The 19201-nt window shown below is 38.6% G+C and overlaps 1 protein-coding gene across 1 annotated transcript in view; it reads left to right on the top strand.

Annotated features, from left to right (window-relative positions):
* Positions 1-83: 83 nt before the first annotated feature.
* The window catches only part of LOC137967718 (uncharacterized), a 20808-nt gene continuing 1690 nt past the window's right edge, over positions 84-19201 (top strand). The window contains exons 1-12 of the mRNA XM_068814260.1: positions 84-277; positions 2970-3030; positions 4171-4220; positions 5520-5710; positions 6287-6324; positions 6536-6566; positions 7467-7548; positions 10869-11110; positions 11808-12130; positions 13054-13306; positions 17481-18242; positions 18954-19201. The exon at positions 18954-19201 is cut by the window's right edge and continues 1690 nt beyond it. Coding sequence (XP_068670361.1) covers positions 129-277; positions 2970-3030; positions 4171-4220; positions 5520-5710; positions 6287-6324; positions 6536-6566; positions 7467-7548; positions 10869-11110; positions 11808-12130; positions 13054-13306; positions 17481-18242; positions 18954-19201 — 2430 coding nt within the window. The 5' untranslated portion in view covers positions 84-128. The remainder of the gene's footprint in view (positions 278-2969; positions 3031-4170; positions 4221-5519; positions 5711-6286; positions 6325-6535; positions 6567-7466; positions 7549-10868; positions 11111-11807; positions 12131-13053; positions 13307-17480; positions 18243-18953) is intronic.

Here is a 19201-nt window from a genome sequence, read left to right as displayed (position 1 = left end):
AACATCACCGACAAAGGCAGTGAAAGGAACGACGATAACGAACCCTTACGGGCTTTCTCGGGTAAGGTCCACCCCAAGTACCCCGAGTAAACCCCGAGTGCGTCCCGAGCCCTCATCTGGCAGCCATCATGGCGAATGCTTCAAAAGGGTCCATAGATTTGGCCTCTCTTTTGAGGACAAATAAAGTGGAGGCACTTCTGGCTACAGTGCATCGTGCTCCTGGAAAATGTCTGGTCTGGACACGGTTTCGTGAGGACAATTCTTCGTGGATTATCAAGTAGGTTTACATGTAAATGAGGAGAATTTAAATGTAAAGGGCACAACTCAAGCGAGGTATTTTACGCCACTGTGAATGTGATGGCCTCACTTGATTTCTGTGCCGTTTACATAAGCCTATAAATACACGCTACTGAAAGGACAACATTTATTCACACGAAGAGAATTTAATAACGATTTTGGTGACAAATGGCACATCTTGCTGTTTCCCTCTTCACAATATGTTTATTAATAAATTTCTTTCCTTCTTCGATCTGTTTATAATTCTAAACTAATAATCCTCTTCAGTAAAAGGCAGTGAGTATTTTCGATTCTGCAGCTGCAAATGATTTCGTAACGAAACTCCACAAATTAAATCGTGTGATCATTCACTTGTCAGCTGTCAATAGTTTTGTGGTTGAGTTGAAAACGTTAAGCGATTTCCAAGATCGATCGTTCGCTTTGTTTGCAAACGGTCAGTGTAAAACGCAGATTGCAGACCGGGGGTAAAATGCAGACTGAGATTATAATTTAACTGTTAAAAAAGCCCAAACCCATTAGAAATGCTAACAGTTAAGCCTAAATATTGTTTTAGGCCTATTAGGCCTAAGGTTAGCATGCCTAAGGTTAGCATTTCTAAGGGGTTTGGGCTTTTCCAACAGTTGTGTTATAACCTCAGTCTGCATTTTACCCCTGGTCTGCAGTCTGCGTTTTACACTGACCTTGCAAATACCACTTGTAAGTCGTTACTGTTTTCAACCGTTAATGTCAATGGTGTAATGCTCCTGCGTGTAAGAAGGATGATAAACTAGTTGGGAGACTAGTTTGTGTGGCGACAGGCGAAAGGACAACTGCAAAACCATAGGCAGGATTTGAACCCCTCCGTAACACCTGCTGGATGCTCTACCCATTGGGCTACCAGAACTCTTTGGGGAGCTAATAACCTAGTAGGTTGTTTAACAATTATTCCATGAGCGCGTGTTGGATATGAGATTGTAAATAGCCAATGAGGCGCATAGCGCCAAGTTGGCTATAACCACTCTCATATCCAACAAGCGCGAATAATGTATCTCTGAGGTTAACCAGCACGCGGGCAAGGAAACTAGTCAAAGTGAGGCGGAAGGTTCAAAGAATGCCATGCCAAAATCCCAAAAACTAAATCTTCTTGGCTGTTAAGTTTGAAATAGTTGCTTGCAAGATTCAAACAGTTTTCAGTACACGTTTATGCAACAGAAATGACATGAAAAACTCGCTAGATGATGTTTTGTCAAAATTTTAAATTTAGCGGGCTGTACAGCGGGCCGTACTGTAGAATACGGCCCGCTAATTTAGCCAATTACAGCGCGCGTACAATCTAAGAGATATAATAAAAAAATGTCCTACTAATTAAAATGATTAGTTTGTACTTAGTGCTTCTCGTTTACGTTGGCTTTTCCCTGTACAATTTCATGCCACCCTCACAAGGTTCACTTTACACTGTAAAACATACAGCAAAAACACAAGAACCAAAGCAACCTAGAACCAAACTATTATTAATTTGACAGTTTGACCAGTCAAGGTCTGTTACAGTGGGATTTCTTTGCATGAATGAGTTGGCTTATAGGACTCAGACTCAAGTTTTCTTAAAGTGCCCCTGTGATCAAAAAAACCACTTCCTTTTTTCCTTCAGATTTTGAAAGTGTGTTTGCTTAACACCTGAATGGCAAAATTTTGAGCTTTGATTTTTATCCAAAGGCCGTTTACTTTTTGAGTGTAAGTTTTGGGTTTCACGGTCCGCCATTACTCACTTTCAAAACTGACCGATTGGACCTCAGACGGTTGGATCCAGGGAAAAGTGACGTCAGAGGCTCACTAGCTTAAAATTTCAGCGTGTGAATGCAGCTTATCATATATGCAAAGCGTGAGTTTAAAAGTCTGAAAGCCCAAAACCCCCGTGCTGCATATTAATTCTGCGGCGTACACACGTATTGCATTCTTAAACTAGTGAGCCTTTGACGTCATTTTCTCCTCGATCCAGCTCTCAAGAACATAATGTTAGTAATGGCGGACCATTAAATAGGAAAATTACAGTTAAAATAAAGAGGTGCCATTTTGAAATCAAGTCTTAAAATGTGGGTCACTTAGTGTTTTGTTAACATAGTTTTGAAATCCAAAGAAAAATATGAATTGATTTTTTGGTCACAGGGGCACTTTAAAACCTTACCTAACTATTGCCTGTTGGACACACGAAAATTGTGGTCAACTTGGGTCACTTGAGTGGATGTAAAAGCTGTTAGCTCATCCATTCTTGAACTGCTCCTCATTGATGAATAAAATTATCTGGTGTTAGATGGGAGTAAAATCCTCTCAGCCGTGGAGTTGGGAAAGTAATTTATCAAACATGAGAAGGAGTGTTTCATCGGATATCCAAATACCGAGAAGCGAGTTGAAAAACGAGGCTGAAGGCCGAGTTTTTTAACCAATTTTCGAGGTAGTTGGATATCTGATGAAACACTCTTTTGAGTGTTTGATATTGTTTCTCAAAGGAATCAGTATTTTAAGAGATATTTGGGATCAAAGTTGGCAAATTCTTATGCTAGTTAAGACCACATATCCAAACTTCCTTCACAGTAGTGATTTCTTTTGTTTTTGGCTTATGAATTATTAATGAGTTGGAGAAATGCCAGTAAAATAATTACATGTAATCATTTTGTGCACATTTGTTGTGTTTTTAGTGTGTCAGATGGAATTGACCTGTGGCACTTGTGCTTGGACCAGGAGCAACTGGATTCACATGTGAGAGAATTATATAATTGACAAGAATAACTTGTATTATTAAATCCTGAACCTCGGATAATGCAATTCTCGTGCTCTGATTGGTTCACTCAATCTCGATTATCAGCTCATATACTTTAAATAGTTTGACCTTACATGGTAAATGATTGCGCTTAGCGTTGCTACACTAAAAACGTTTACGCCAGAAAGCAAATTTCTTTCGGTATAAAGCAAAAGAAAAACGTTTTTGTGGAAAGTTTGGATCACTTTCGAAGCTTAGAGATACGCGAAAAGGTAAGAAATGTTTTTGCGATGAGCCTGCGTCTGTCTGACCACGAGGTATTACACAACATCGCATCTTCATCAACTTTTTTCGATTTCGCTAGGATTTTCTCGCTTTTTTCGCTCGTATTTCGTACTTCTAAACTTTTGGAGTTTAAGGAATTTAATAAAACAATTATTCCATCCGCGCTTGTTGGATATGAGAGTGGTTATAGCCAACTCGGCGCTACGCGCCTCGTTGGCTATTTACCATCTCATATCCAACGCCCGCTCATGGAATAATTGTTAATTATCATGTATACGACAAAGATATAAATGGGCCTTAATACAAAGGGCAAGGTTTTAATGTGAGCCAATGTTTGCAGCTTACGTAAGTTGCCATTATTTTAAGCTGTGACTTACGTGTGTAGAAGTCACTTTCACCATGTTTAATGATTTAATAAATTGGGGCAAGGTTAAAACCTTGGCTTATTCTTGCTAAATAATTCACAAAATAATACAATGTAATTCAGTAAACAATTTAATTTGCATGTAACAGTGTCATTGTAATATTATTGTTAACCCACTGACTTCTCAGATGCCATAAGATGCCTCCAGTTGCTGAGTATAATCGTCTGACATTACCCACGGACAGAGTAAAATCTGTTAAGTCTTACACCCAGGAGTCAATGGGTTAACTTAGCCTGCAAATGTTGATGTATTTCCAGGCGTCACTACTCTCTGGCTGAAGAGTAAAAGTCACCTTAAAGTTTTAAGAGATATGTCTGCATTCGCAGGCTATTGTTAACTATGATACATTTGTCTTGCATATGTACTGATGATGAGCTAAGGGGATACAGAATTTTCTTTCAGTCATATTTTGTCATTGTGTCTTTACAGAGAGAACTGGTGGAAATTGATAAATATGAAACTTACTTTGCAAGATTTAAGTGAGTATACTGTAGATCTCAGCAAGGCTTTCCAAGGGGACAACTGCATCAGCTTTTAGCAACTTCTGTTATGTACTCAAATTAGTGCAAGGGAAATGTGTCACTGTTGTGATACTTTTATTAGTGCTCATCTTTGTGACCTCAATTAATAATGGGCTGTTTAAGTAGGCAGGGGTTTCAATAAGCACCGACGGCCGACGAAAAGCGTCGGCTGCATCGCTCAGAGAAGTCGGCTACTTTTTACCCTACAATGAATTAATTGCAGGATTCCGTCAAACCTGAAGTAAAATTAATTTTTGATCGACTTGAATGTACCTCTTTTAACCTCAATTTCAAAATAATTATCAGATTTGATATTGCCATCTTTGAGCTACAGGGCACGGCTATAACTTTTTCCCGCATTTTTGCCTAGACCAACCGTCACATTTTTTACGTAATTCAATTACGTTTAGTTACGTCCCCAAACATATCAAGACGTTGAATGTAAAACAGGTCATTATTGAGTAATCGTTGCATCAAGACTTGTTTTCCAAAAACAATAAATTTTTCGTTAGTTTCATTGGTTAAGCCGTTCCTGGCAGCTTGAAATTGGTAGTAATGATGACATGAAGTTGTCGAAACATCATAATTATAACGTTAAAAATCGTTAATTTTCCTTTTGAAATGGTTTTCCAAATCTTTCTTTGCTGGAAATTATCAAAAGAATGCGCTTAATTGCACACTCAGTGTCTCTGTTGATTAGAAATCTTCCTTCATCTTCAGTGCTGGAAATCACATTTCAGAGCTTCCAGATTTCACAATCGTCTGGGGGAGCATGCCCCCAGACCCCCCTAGACGAACGGCCCCTTCTTGATACAGTCGGCTACTAGACTCAAACCAGCTGCCTACTTCAAATTTTATTGAAACCCCTGAGTAGGTCAAAAAACTCTGATTTTACATTCATGTTAGATAGTCATGCTTTTGACAACTTTTGTTCCCACTTTTACAGCCTACTGGCTCGCAGATGATTGTCCTGTGCATCACCTGTGTCGCACTTTTGTTGTTGCCTTGCATCACCTGTTCTTTCAGGACTCTATAATCTGAAAAGTTTATTATGTTGAAAAATACTATCTTAATTTAAGAACATAAAAAACAGCAACAAAAAAAAAAAACAAACAAAAAAAAACAAAACGAAAACACAGGCTGCACATAATGCTGCTGTCATGAACAGCATGTCATTTGACAAATGACCAGCTCCCAACATCAGTGTCTTCACAGCTCAGTTGAACACATACTTAACTTCATGGTTTTTACCAACAGGACAGATTTTGAAAGTGGTGCCATCACATTAACAAGATTGCCAAACAAAGTGACTCTAACTGTTGGCACAGGGTTTCCATCTTTAAGTTATGACTTGTATGAAGCAAAGGCTAGCGAGAAGAAAACAGAACTGCAGACAATCCTCTTCAGATTAGCTGATGAAGTCTCTGAGCTCACTGATCAGTTAAAAGGTAAAGTTTAAAAACACCAAAGGGTTTTCGTCAGACAGAGTAAAATCTAACAAGTCCAACTCCTAGGAGTCATTGGGCCACCGCACACACGGTGGCTCAGTTGGTTGAGCAGCAGGCTATCATGCGGGACATTGTGAGCTCGACTCTGGCCGGACCAACACTCAGGGTCTTTAATAACTGAGGAGAAAGTGCTGCCTTTGTAATTACATCTGCAAATGGATAGACTTTCAAATCTTCTCGGATAAGGACTGTAAACCGGAGGTCCCATCTCATAGTCCTTGTTGGAAATTAAATAGTATGGGATATTAAAGAACCCACTCACCGTTTGGTAAGAGGAGTAGGAGACGTAGTCGGTCCCCAGTGTTGCGGTCTGACCTTATCTGGACGGGGGCATCTTTCACTTCCTAAAATTAATTGTAAACTGCATAACAAGCAGTCTGGCTTAAGTCCCCTACAAAGTATTGTAAATTAGTCCTGAAAACCCCTGAGGGGAGAGACTGATAGCTTCGCTTCAAGTATTGATTTGATGTGGTTATGTAGTTGTTTGTTCTTGATAGCTGTGATTTCTGTTCACAGAGTCATCAGATTCTTTAGAGAAATTGAAGAATCAAAAGGTATGGTTGGGTTTAAGAAAAATTCTGCCCAACAGGACTTAACATTTGTGAACAGATGGGAACAGGTGTTTTTCCTGTTGGCCGTGTTGTAGACAGTTAACAGAAATACAAAGAAAGTTCATTTAACTTTTTAAACGATGATTGGCCTCACAAGGCAATGTTCTCTGAAAAATCTCCTTATTAATTAAAATTATTGTTTGTTTGTAAACAGCATGGAGTTGCAACGGGATCAACAATATTTGGTAAGGGTTTTTAATGTTCCTTTATAATTACATCATGTAAGGGTGTTGGTTCAGCATTTTGGCTTTTTACCTTAAATCTATCATCACAGGGACATGTTTGACTTTTTATTTTCCTTTGACCCTTTGACTCCTAAACTGCAGGGATGTTGCTAAGCATCTGCTGCCAATGGAAATGGCTACTTGAGAAAGGTGTGATCCCTGGCTGAATTTTGGCCATCGATCAAAGAGAAGATCGCAAATTATTCTCTACAAAGTTTAAAAGTTATTCGATGTGTTAACAAAAAATTTGAACATCTGTTAGTGTACGGAATTATCACTAGAATTAATCAAATTACTGGAAATGAAATAAAAGCATTGTTTTAAGGACTATTGTATGTGTCTTCTCTTTCGTATTCACCATCTTGAAGAATGCTGGGGGTTGTGAGACACTGGAAACAATCTTGTTAGATTGTTTCCATAGTCCTTTGATGCTCAGAGCATGAACTTACCGCCTCAATAGAACCTTCGACGGGATGAATTTATTATAAACAAAGATGATTATTGAGCCCATCTAAATCTACATTTCTCAGATTCAAAAAGGCCTTCTCCAAATTACATTTTTCTGGGAAAGGAAAGGAGTTACTACTAAACCTGACCTTCATTTTCAATGTGTTAAGCTACTACTTTCTGGTATCACAGTTAGTATTATTAATAATTTCAAGAAGATGAAAAAAAAAATCCTAGTCTGTTCCTGAGTCCTGTTTTCTGTTCGATTGTTGAGGCTACATCTGTATCTTCCTTTCCAATAGCAACTGGGGAGTGCTTCAAAATATTTATGACATGGGTACGGATTTGCATGGACAGGATTATTAACAGTCTGGAAAATCCCCTAAGTTGTTTATTGCATTATCTGTCCAATAGATATTCCACCAAAGAAGGCAAACCAAACTCTTCCCGTTAAACGCAAGCAAGGCAACAGCCTCATCAATCCTGGAAGCAGAAAGTGAGTACATGTAAAATATGTGAAAAACTGTGAGTTTCTTCTGCTCACTGTGCTGCTGTATGACAGTATGGTTGTTCACCCAGTTACTCATTTCCTTTTCTGCTAATTAAATCATGTTGTTCTGCAATCATTTGTTTGTCTTTTTCCAATCTCCCAAAATTTGAACAACTTTTTTGTCCACTGTGATCTTCAAAACCAGTAAATTTTATTGAATCAAGGTGACAATCTTTATTATTAATGTAAAGTGTTAAATTATAAGTAAATTAGTTAATAATACATTGTTATTTGGGTCAGCTTAAATTTAAATTTCATTCTGCCCTTATGAAGTATGGGGTCTCATTTATTATTAATATTATTGGTGTGAATGTCTATTACATTGGTTATTAATACTACTATTAAATTAAGATATTTAAATCCTTCTCTTGCTTTCTCTTGTACATCTTGTGTGTTAAAACTAATGATTTGAACTCATCTTCTTGTTGTATTCATGGTTGTGAATAATATTATTAAGAAAGTCGAAAATTAATGTAACAAAGAGGCAAAAGAATCAAAATATGTTGAAACCTATTTTCAGTGTCAACATACCTACTGTCGTGGATAATGCCTCTGCAAAGAGACTATTCCCAGTTCACGTTTTTACACTCCATTTATCCTTTGGCATTATCCATGTGCTCCTTTAGTTGGTTTTACTAGATTATTTTTCTGCAGAAAGCGAACTGAATTGCGGTTTGTTTCTTTTCCTTCCTGCAGATTAAAACCAGCTAAAGGAGTCCAGTTTGATTAGCTACAGTCTAGATGATTCCTGACAACTTCAAAGTTTCATAATTACATTGTACAAATTTTCACAATAGTTTCAAAGTGCTTGTTTATGCAACTAGATTATCATTTTTGCTATCATTTCTCCATCCTCTCCTTGTTAAAATTAATGGTTTTTTCTTCACTTTGACACAAGTTATGCCATACTGTGTTTTAGGAAAACCATTGTCAATAATTATGTTCATATCATGTTTTCAATAAAATCAAATTTTACCTCAAATGTAGTCTTGTAGTGTCTTTTGATGTCTCCACAAATGACCAAAATTAATAGTAGATCTTTTGAATTCCTTAAGACCAAAATAATTCTGTTAACCCATTGATGTCGACTCCTCTGCGCCAGGTGCCCAAGGATTCCCCCCTATTGATTATCACTAGTCTCACGTCCAAGACTCAGTGGGCAAATTAATGGCCATAGTTATACTAAAATGATGTCCAAGGCATCCCAAAGCCATTGATGTCTGGTGTTGAACATAGTTGAGTGTGATCTATGTCATTGTGACATTCACTAAATTTGATAACCTAAAAAGGAAATAGGGTTGTGACAAACATCATCCATGATCAGTCAGCTGGACACTCTTGTATAAATGATACAAGATTTTAAATGTTTAGTCATATTCACCTTCATCAGCTTTTGCCTTAGTTGTTATCGTGAAAACATCTTATCTATTGATAATAGATTCAATTTAATAGTATTAACTAGGAACTACACAGGTTTTTCTTGATTAGTTCCACTGACTGAGTTTTAAAAGAAAATTAAAAACTACATCCTGCAGTTTCGCAGGAAATTTTTTAAAATAAAATAATATGTTTTCTTGGTCACTTGAGGGGAAAAAATTGTTAAACAAAAAGGTGCACTAAAAAGGCATGGTGCCTTTATAATCAACCAAAACCCATACAGAGCTCTGTGATAATTTATGCAATAAAAAGCCCCTTATGGCAATGTGTCCATTTAAGCAATAGAGGACGTATTCCATGTTTCCATAGCCTCATCTATATACGAGGGGACAATTCGACAAGGGGACAAACCCGAGATGCAGTCGAGGGTTTGCATAACTGGCAAGAATTCTCCCAACTCCCCCGAATGTTTAGATGAGGCTATATGGAAACACAGAAAAAAGTCCTCTATTGCTTTTATAAAATATTTCTCAAAGATAATTTGACAAATGAAGAAAAATGCTGGTTTTTTTATTTCTAGATTCAAACAGATTTTCTTGATACACACTCATATTTCCTACCAGCCAATCAAAATGCACGTCTGGCAACACAATCAATCAAAATTCGTGTGATGTCTCAGCCGTGTTTCCATACTCTCATCTAAACACAGCTATTGACCAATGAGAGTGTGCATACTATCCTAATTATTTTATAAATATGTTAGGAGATGATACCTTTTGTTCTTTCATTTTGATCCCTTGTCCCTCTTTCTTATGTTTTTTTTCCCTTAATTTTTCTTAAAGCAAAGGAAAAGCTTCCATAATGACGAAATTTTGCTTTTTCGCCTTTATAATATGAAATTGATCTTTGGACAATAACCTTATCTCTAACAAAATCAAAAAACTGAACGAGATTTGGGGCATTAAGCTGTAGCCACTGCAAAAGGATGTGTCTCTTTCTCTCCCCAGATATATCTTTTGGAGATTAAATCTCTTTGTTGCTGTTTGTTGTAATCAGTCGTGCTTGAATGAATTCGAACAAAAGCAGAAAAGAAAGGAAAAGGAACTTTATTTAAGTGTCTAGTAGATTTAGCGCTGGAGCACTAATTGGGGACACTGTAAAGTGAAATTAACAATCAACACAACAAGTCAAATGTTGGTTTTTGAGGAGAGGAAAAACCGGAGTACCCGGAGAAAACCTCTCGGTGCAGAGTAGAGAACCAACAAACTCAACCCACATATGACGCCAAGTCGAGGAATCGAACCTGGGCCACATTGGTGGGAGGCGAGTGCTCTCACCACTGCGCCATCCCTACACCCCACAAAGCACAAAGCAACCCTTTTTATAGTGTGTCTTTGTGCTTATGAAGAGGAAGAAGACTTTTTAATGAATCTTGGAGTTTGGAATGGAAGTTGACATTAATTATTATTAAATTACTCTCATTAAAGGGGCAGTGTCATGCTATTTTAGTCACACTTCAAAAACACTAAAAGACGTCTTTGCATCAAATTATCAAGACCAAAAAATTATGCTGTAGTCTTGTTTCCAATAACCACTGAAGTGCTCTGAAGCTATTCTTTGTTGTTTGTAGCCGAGGATGGAGAGGATGGAAATGTATTGAAACTTGGGGGGGGACAGTTTTTTCAAGTTTGGAGACAGTGTCTGCAGAAAGTCGCGAAAAATTAATAAGAGTATCTTTTTGTGCCAAAAATATTTTTCATATCTTGGTTTGTCAGGAATGATTTATGTGTAAGCTAATGTACTAATTTAGATTTTGACCCAGTTTTGACCTCAAAACAGCAAATTCAACATGACATTGCTCCTTTAAATACATTTTATTTCCTTACCAGAGAATCTGCTGTAGGTGTCAGAAATGGTAACACTGCAGAGAACAGTGTGCATGTCTCAGTGCTAGGAAGTGACCAAGTGCTGGATATCTTCAAATGCGAAAACCCAACTTGTGAGCACCTGTGTACAAAGACCAATAAGAGGTACCACTGTCCACTGTGCAACAATAAGCCACAGAAGCCGGGCCGCATGAGGAGACACTTTGAAAAAATGCATTCTGGGAAGCAGATTGTACAGCATGGAGGTGAGACAGAGGAATAAATTAGCATGCATTGCATAACTATGCAATTCTGAGGGCACGTTCGATTGACTGTATTCTGGAATAGGAATACACGGAATACAAGTTAGAAATCCTTGTTTTATACAGAGATTCATATTAAAATTCATGTGCTAAAAGGCTATTTTGTTAAACGTATCTTTATTATCCTTATTGCTTCAAAATGCCAGACATACCGTTTTGAATCATCACTCCACATATTTTTATTCCGGAATAGGGTCAATTGAATGCACCCTGAGAAATTGAGATTTGGGAATCCCAGCCTCAAGATCCCTCTTCTGATCATTTGAAGTTGTTGCTGGTATTCCTTGGTTCAACTTCTCAGCTGTACTTGTAAATAGCTCAGTCCCTTCATCCAACTGGGATTCTTAACAGTAGCTGTACATTCTGCTAAGTTTCATTGAAACTGAAAAGCCTCTGAGGGAGTGGTCAATTAAGTTATCGGTACTTTTTCTAGCTTTCTGTGTGTGTATGTGTAATAATTATCATTTGTTGATTATTTATAAGCTCAAACCAGCATAATTATAGCTAAGTGCAAAGCAGGGCCATGGGTTTGGAATTCTGACAAAGTCTGTTGTTTTTACAGCCATCTTGTGCACTGAATTGAACTGAAAGGTGTTGCTTGCATGGACTTGCCTTCTTTTTTTCAATCTGTTCCTTTCAGGTTACCAAATGCTCCGGTGCAAGCTGAAATGCACCAAAACAAATGGTCGCATAACAGACAATTCTCATTATCACTGCTGCCTTTGTGGACGAGTGCTTGTGAGAAAGGTTCATCTTTACTGTCATCTGCAAGCCCATGCTGTTGGCAGCATACGTGAAATTGATGAAATGTTAGATGCAAAAGAAGATTCAGAAGAAGGACCTTTGGAAGATACAGAAATGGATGATGAGAATGAGGATGACACTACCTTGGATACGTCACAGCTCACAAGATTACAAGGTCCAGAGCAAGATAATGTTGTAGCTTTATCATCTGGAACACAGGTAGGTGTTAAAGTAATATTATGCATTTTCTGATGATTATGTTGTCCTGTAGTGAAGTCATTAAATTTTAAAGTAGTAGTCCATCATTGGTAAGACAGAAAGCAGGCAGCTTGATGAAACTGTGACAAGCTTCTGAGTGCTGGACACTATATAAACTCCACCCGCTTCTCTTGAAATCCTCCACAATTGATCATTTCCTATTGTTTCAACTGTAATCTTGGCTCAGGGCACGACAAAAAGGCTTTCCAATACATGCCAAGCTCAGGGCTAGTGGAACAACATTTCGGGCTAACGCTTTCTTATCGAGGGCTTCCACAAGTGTGGCATTGTTGGTTGCTTTTTTTTGTGATGCAAAATTCTGAGATAACTGTTTAGCACACAGTTCAAGAGAGAAAGTGAAAGAATACAAATCTTTTCTTTTTAAAGGGCACCAAATCATCCTTTTAAGTCACATTTTTATCCAACCATAGCCAATATGGCAACAACCAAGTCTGGTCATTTTGACTATTATGGTAAGCAACTCGCCTCCAACTTCCAGTTTTACTCTCAGCCAAATCTTTAACCCATTGATTCCTGGGAATGAGACAGATTTTACTCTGTGTAATGCCAGATGGCATCCTCGAGCGGTGCCTGGGGAGTCATTAGGGAGCTTAAGCACACGCGTTTTTGAGATGCCGACGACAACCAGAAGAGAACATTTCACGTGCCAGGGCAGTGGTGTCTCCCAGATTTAAATTCTACTTATCATCTCTAATGGAGAAAAGATACTTAGTAATGTAAATGTTGTTGTGTGAAGACAAGTTAAAAGGGAAAACAGCTCACTTCTGGTTTCCGTCCGTGTCTCAAAAACGCGTGTGCCTAAGCTCCCTAATGGGTTTAAAATAAGTACCTGAAACAGGTGTTTTTTTTTTAATTGTGTTTAGGTTGTATTTGTCCAGTCTCTTCAGGACAGTGAAACACTAACAGTTTTACCACTTGATGAACAATCAAACACTCTAGCATTGACACAACAAGCTGCAGGTCATGCTGGTTGCTCAAACAGTGTTATTAACTCTTCTAACAATCTGAGTGCAGGTCTTCAAGTGCTTTCTCCAGGTTCATCGAGTCTTGATTCAGTTCAACGTCAATTGCCACAAGGGCTGACAGTCAAACAAGTCGAAGCTATGTTGAATCAAGGTCAGCTGGTCAATGTGGTTTTTGTATAAATACACTGTAGTCACTGTTTACGTTCTGGGTACAAAATGTCTACTTGTAACAGTTCAGTACTGTATGACATAAAATGAAATGACAGAATTAGCAGTAACGGTAATGACCGAGGCACACCAAAAAACATTAAGTTGTCTTAACCCATTGAAAAATTCGCGTGCCGTGTGTGTGATGTGTAAGAAACTTGGAAAATTTGCGAGGTTTTGCAGTGGAAAGCGAGCGTTAAAAATAAACCATATGCGCAGTAAATGTACACAAGATACTGAGTTCTAGAATTAAGTTCACCTTGAAGAAGAAACAGTGAACTTCCAGATGATGTAAAAATATTGCTAAAAAGTGATTGAAAACACGTCCTAAGGCTCAACTGAAAATTTAAAGGTAGAATTTTCGAAGCAGCGCGCGTTAAGCATTCAAGAAAGTTTTTGATCGCTAACTAAACAAAGCGCTTGAAAAATATATATTATAACTCAAAATATGCCTTGTGCAATTTACAGTTAAATCTAACCACTCAATGGATAAAAATTTCTTGAAATTTATTCCAATCGCTTTGTTTTCTTGCAGGTATAAGTGCAAAACTTATGCCCAAACGCCGCTGCCGAAACAAAATTTCACGAGGAGCTTTCTGTTTGTCGAAATACACGTGCACAAAACCGCAAGATTAATTTAGTTAATTGATCACTATCATGTTTCATGAGAGAACAAACAAGGTCAAATTGTGTACAAAAGTGCTCTTTCGAAAACTTTCACGGAAAGATAACTTACAAAACACAAGAAAACCAACAGAGAAAATCGCTGGAGGTATTCTCGCATTTACGGAATATAAACGCACGATCGGATTGATTTATTTGTTGAAGACACTGATCTTCCGAGGTATGCCGAAGGTGAAAATTCCTTCGATTACCAATTTATGTTAGGACAAAAAAAACTTGTTATTTGCAAAAAATCCATCGGTTGATCAATATAAAGCTAAATTTCGGAGCAAATCAATGCCCATTATGACGTTAATTGCTACGAAGGCCTTTAATTCTGCGCGGCTTACTCCATGAAAAAAGGTAATGCGCCCGGGGGTTTTAACAGTTTTTGACAGGCATACCTACTCGTTTCGTTTACCATTAATTCCCATAGATCATCTCCTATGAAAACTAGGAAAAATATTTAATTCATTCTGATTATCTAAAACGAAATACCGAGCAGTGGCTGCCACGAAATCTGGAACTTGAATACTATCGAGCTGATCATTCCAGCGAGCTTCTTGTTTATCATCGGTCTCTAGGTTTTCACCGTCTTCTTCGTCACTTTTAAAGCCATCTAAATCAAAATTTTTGTTTCTAATATCCCCTCCTCTTACAGGAAAACCATAAAAGATCCCTTAGATCCCTAGATCCTCCGAATCCGAAAAAAAAAGCATGAATATCCCCATCGTTCGGTGCGCTATCTGGCGCATCGGTTGTTGTTTTCGCGTAATTTGATCGCGCGATCGAAAGGGCAAAAAGCCAGCCCTTGTGGGGTCTCTTATCAGCTGTCAAAATATGCTCACAATACGGCAAATGATTGGTCAATTATCCTTCTAAATCTCCATAACAACAAAAAATTTAGATTTCCTAAGGGAGACTGGGTAGAGGCCTAAGATCAACTCCGATCAAGACGCCATTTTGTGCGGCCGGTTTTGGCCGGTTTAGGCACAGGTAACCCAGGCTCACTGTGTGCGTCACGTAGGTATTAAAATATAGAGAACATTTGAGGCGAAGTTTAGGTCTGAAAATTTGCTAGAAAATGGTAATCAAAATCGATAAAACTTACCATGTGGTGAGCTGTTGTTGTCTTTAATACGTACACGAAGTTTCGGGGAAAATGGTCCCCGTTCACCTTCCTTCATATTATGAAGGAAGGTGAACGGGGACCATTTTCCCCGAAACTTCGTGTACGCATTAAAGACAACAACAGCTCACCACATGGTAAGTTTTATCGATTTTGATTACCATTTTCTAGCAAATTTTCAGACCTAAACTTCGCCTCAAATGTTCTCTATATTTTAATACCTACGTGACGCACACAGTGAGCCTGGGTTACCTGTGGTTTAGGTATTTCAGGGGTCATCGCGCGCGGCCGGTTTTGGCCGGTTTAGGTGTCAATGGTTAAAATTAACTGGAATCAAATCCCTCACCTTCTGATTTATACAATGTATTATCTAATGGCAACTCAGAAGGTTATAACTTCAATTTCTGTTTGAGAAATTCATTTCACTTGTTTCCCAGGTTGTGCCCTGGTCCCAGAGGTTTTTCTAGAGCCGGGGGGTGGGGGGGGGGGCACTTTAGGAATTTCTGGGTGGGATGTGTCTCTGGGACCCTGGAACCCTCAGCCTCTACCAGAGCTAGTTAAGCTGAATTTTGCTACCCTGTACTAGATTTAACTCCCACCGATTTCCGTCTACATTTGGATTCATGATAGCCATTTATTGACACTGTTGAGGCTGAGTTACGTAAACTTAAACTTTGCAGATTTGATTTTTTTATATTCTTGAGTGGGAATTTCTGGTTTCCTTAGTGTCGATAAAATCTTCAACCGCTGGTCAGTTTCGTGAAAAATGATACCCTATTCTAGACCGAAAGGCTATGATTTATATACCTCTGATAAACCTCTGATTACCTTGAACTTGAATCTCACTTTCATGCAGCCACCAGCTGTCAAATGCATCAAATTGATAATTACTAAAGGGACCCATGGAAACTTAGCAATCATGTGTCACCTAGGTATTACCAATCAAGCAAACCAATTATATTGATAAATATCAACCATTCCGAGCCTGAAGGTCCGATCCTGACCCTGGTGTCTGCATGAAAGTGAGATTTCTCGCTGAACTCATCTTCGCCGCTTCGCAGCTGTCGCGCGGCTCAAGAAAAACCTCTGGGACCGGGGTTGAAACTTCTTTAGCACGTCTATGTCAAGTTTTGGTGCACATAAGCCTGCAATAATTTAAGGACGTTCGCGCGAAATTTTTTCAACATTGATTTTCTTCTGAAACTTTTACCACTGTAAGATGATGAGTTAGTTATGTAGAAATGTAAAAAAAAATGGGGGGTCACCGACTTCGTTTTGGAGAGAACATGTCTGGAAAAACACCCAAAATGTGACAAAATCGGGCTTCGTTATCGAATAAGGCCAGTGTCTGTAAACCCAAATATATTGCAATTAAATCTTTCAAGTGAAATCTTCTGTGCCAAATATTGTTTAAGTGGACTAATTAAGTGAATTTAGTCAACTGGTGAGGTTCCCTTAAAGATCAAGTTCGCATTTAGCGACCACAGTTTCACGCGCCTTGTAGCCGCAAGATGGCAGGATTTGATGTCCCGTGAGCAGAAATCTTGAAATTTTTTGAACTTCCCACATTGATTTTTTGTTCATTTTTGGACAACGTGGAGATAATTGTAAATAAAATCCGTTTCTGGAAAGAAAAATAGGGGTCACCGAACGTCCAAGACCGTTAAATCCAGGCAAAGCTATAGCAATGGCCTTTTGCCCTATCAGTTCTCATTTTATTACTTATCGCGCGCGCTCGTGTATGACGTGGCGTGTGCATTTGCGTGCGCAGTAAGGATGCGCAGAAACAATTGGCGCGAACGTCCTTAAGCGTTGAATAAGTCAGCCCAAGTTAAATAGATCATTAGAGGACTGTCATTCACTGAGCCTCTGTGTTGGATTGCTTGTGGGTAGAGCTTTTTTTTGTAAACAAGTACCAGGTGGTATGTGGATTTATCAGGTGTCCACTAAAATGGCTCCACTACAGGCTAGGTGCACCTGCAGTGAGTAGTTTGGTCAAGCACAATAAAGGTATCATTGACATTGTCAACTGACTAACTACTAGTTTCTTTATTTTTCCCTGACACACTGTATGCACAGACAAATCAACCAAGAAGCAGGTGAAGCTTGCTTAAATTATCAGGGTGCAAAACAAGATAACATGTAGAGATCAAACAATGTTGCTTGTGTTGAATCTGTGGACTTTATTGCTATGTTGTAAATAAATTTAAAATTTTCTCTGTGCTTTATTGGTAATATTTTTGCAAGTTGCTAAAGAATAATAATAATACAGTGTATGGCTGTGTATCAAAACAGTAATATGACAACACAAATAATTTTCTTTTAGGTGGAGAAAATACTGAACATGTTCTGGTGGCAACAGAACACTCTGAGAGTAATCTTCCAAATCTTAGAGAAGATGAGGGAGGCATACAGACTTACACCACTGAGGGATCACGAGATATTGACATGGAGGCTGATCGTGGTATGCCGGGTCACTGCATGTCAAAACAGGTGCAGGATGAAGCTATGGAGTTTGAGCCATGCTTACAAGAAGCGGATCTTCATCTGCCTGCAGCTTCCAGTAATAACATCACTGGCAGTAATATGGCAAATGTGCCAAGCTTAGGGCAAAGTAACATTCAACTAGGACAAGTTGAACAAGCAATTTCAAGCCAAGCTGCATCCCAGTTGATCACATCAACCCCTGATAATACCATTCAAACATCAGAGTTAAGGCATTCCATGGTGAGTCCGATTAGCAAACCTCAGTTTGATGAAGAGTCTACTAGCCAACACACTCAGGCACCAAAGGCAAAGCCTGTGCGACAAGATTCACTGGTGTTAGTTGATGCAGCTTCATGTCCAAAGGAAGATGATCAGGTTTTCAAGGTTCTTCTCAACAACTTGTCTCCTGCTTCAAGTTGCGTCAGTCATCCATCAGTTCTAAATGAGAAGGATAATTTGGATATTCGTAGATGCAGAAACACCTTTTGTGATTGCAGATTATACCACTGTCCTCTGTGCACGTGTCTGCCAAACAAGCCGGGCAGGATAAGGGAACACTTTAAAAAGATTCATGCCCAAGATCTTGTCATCAGATATCAAGGTAAAATGGTAACCAGAAATGATGTTCCAAGAATTGTTACTAGTAATGATCCGTGAAAAGTGTTCCCGGTGTTAACAGTAAGACTTGATTCCTTCAGTTCTTATTCTTTGTTGTTGATAGTTGAAGGATTTGGTTTAAAATACTGCGTAGGAGAAAGTTCAGAGAACTGAAAACTGCCCAAGAAGAAAAAGCACTGTTGGAAAAATCCACTCCAAAATCATCACAATATGTCAAAATGGTCTTTTAAAATGTTTGCACAGTGGCAAAATGCAAGGCTGAACAATCAGGGATTCAAAAAACAGGGTTCGACGTGGAACGGGACAAAATCCAAAGTCTAGATACAAACATTGTTAACATGACGGCAGAGTCGTTGGATTTTTTGGTTGACAAAATTTATTGAAGAAATTTGGAAGGAGGATGGGTAATTTAATTATTATTCACCTAGAAGTTTGTAATGGCTGAAATTTCGATGAAATTTATAAGCGATTATTGCATACGTAGTTTGCACATTCAGCCCTGCACTCCCCAGGGACTGAAATGAAAGCTGCCACCAGGCTTTTCAGAATAATCGTAGATTACCAGGTATCAAGGTTCATTCACGTGACGTTTTATCAATGTTCTGATTGGCTGTTAGCCTCATGAATTACTAATGAGTTTTTGGAACATTACATAAACTGCTTATAAGCTTGACTATCATGTCTTTGATTTCAGGTTTCCAGATGTTGCGTTGCAAGCTTGGTTGCTCTCGCCCAAGTGGAACCAAAGTTTTAAACTCTCACTACCACTGTTGTATCTGCGGGACAATCTGCATCCGCAAGTCTGGTGTCTATGAGCACATGCGCATTAACCATTCTTCTGAGCCTTTAAAGAAATACAACCTGCCGAGTTTGTCACAGGACATTCAAGAGAAGCAGGTCAAGCATGAAGCAGGACCAAAACCTTTTGTGGTGCAAGTTCCC

The sequence above is a fragment of the Montipora foliosa genome, chromosome 8, assembly GCF_036669935.1.
Source record: "Montipora foliosa isolate CH-2021 chromosome 8, ASM3666993v2, whole genome shotgun sequence".
Lineage (NCBI taxonomy): Eukaryota > Metazoa > Cnidaria > Anthozoa > Scleractinia > Acroporidae > Montipora > Montipora foliosa.
This window is presented reverse-complemented; position numbering and strand designations above follow the sequence as displayed.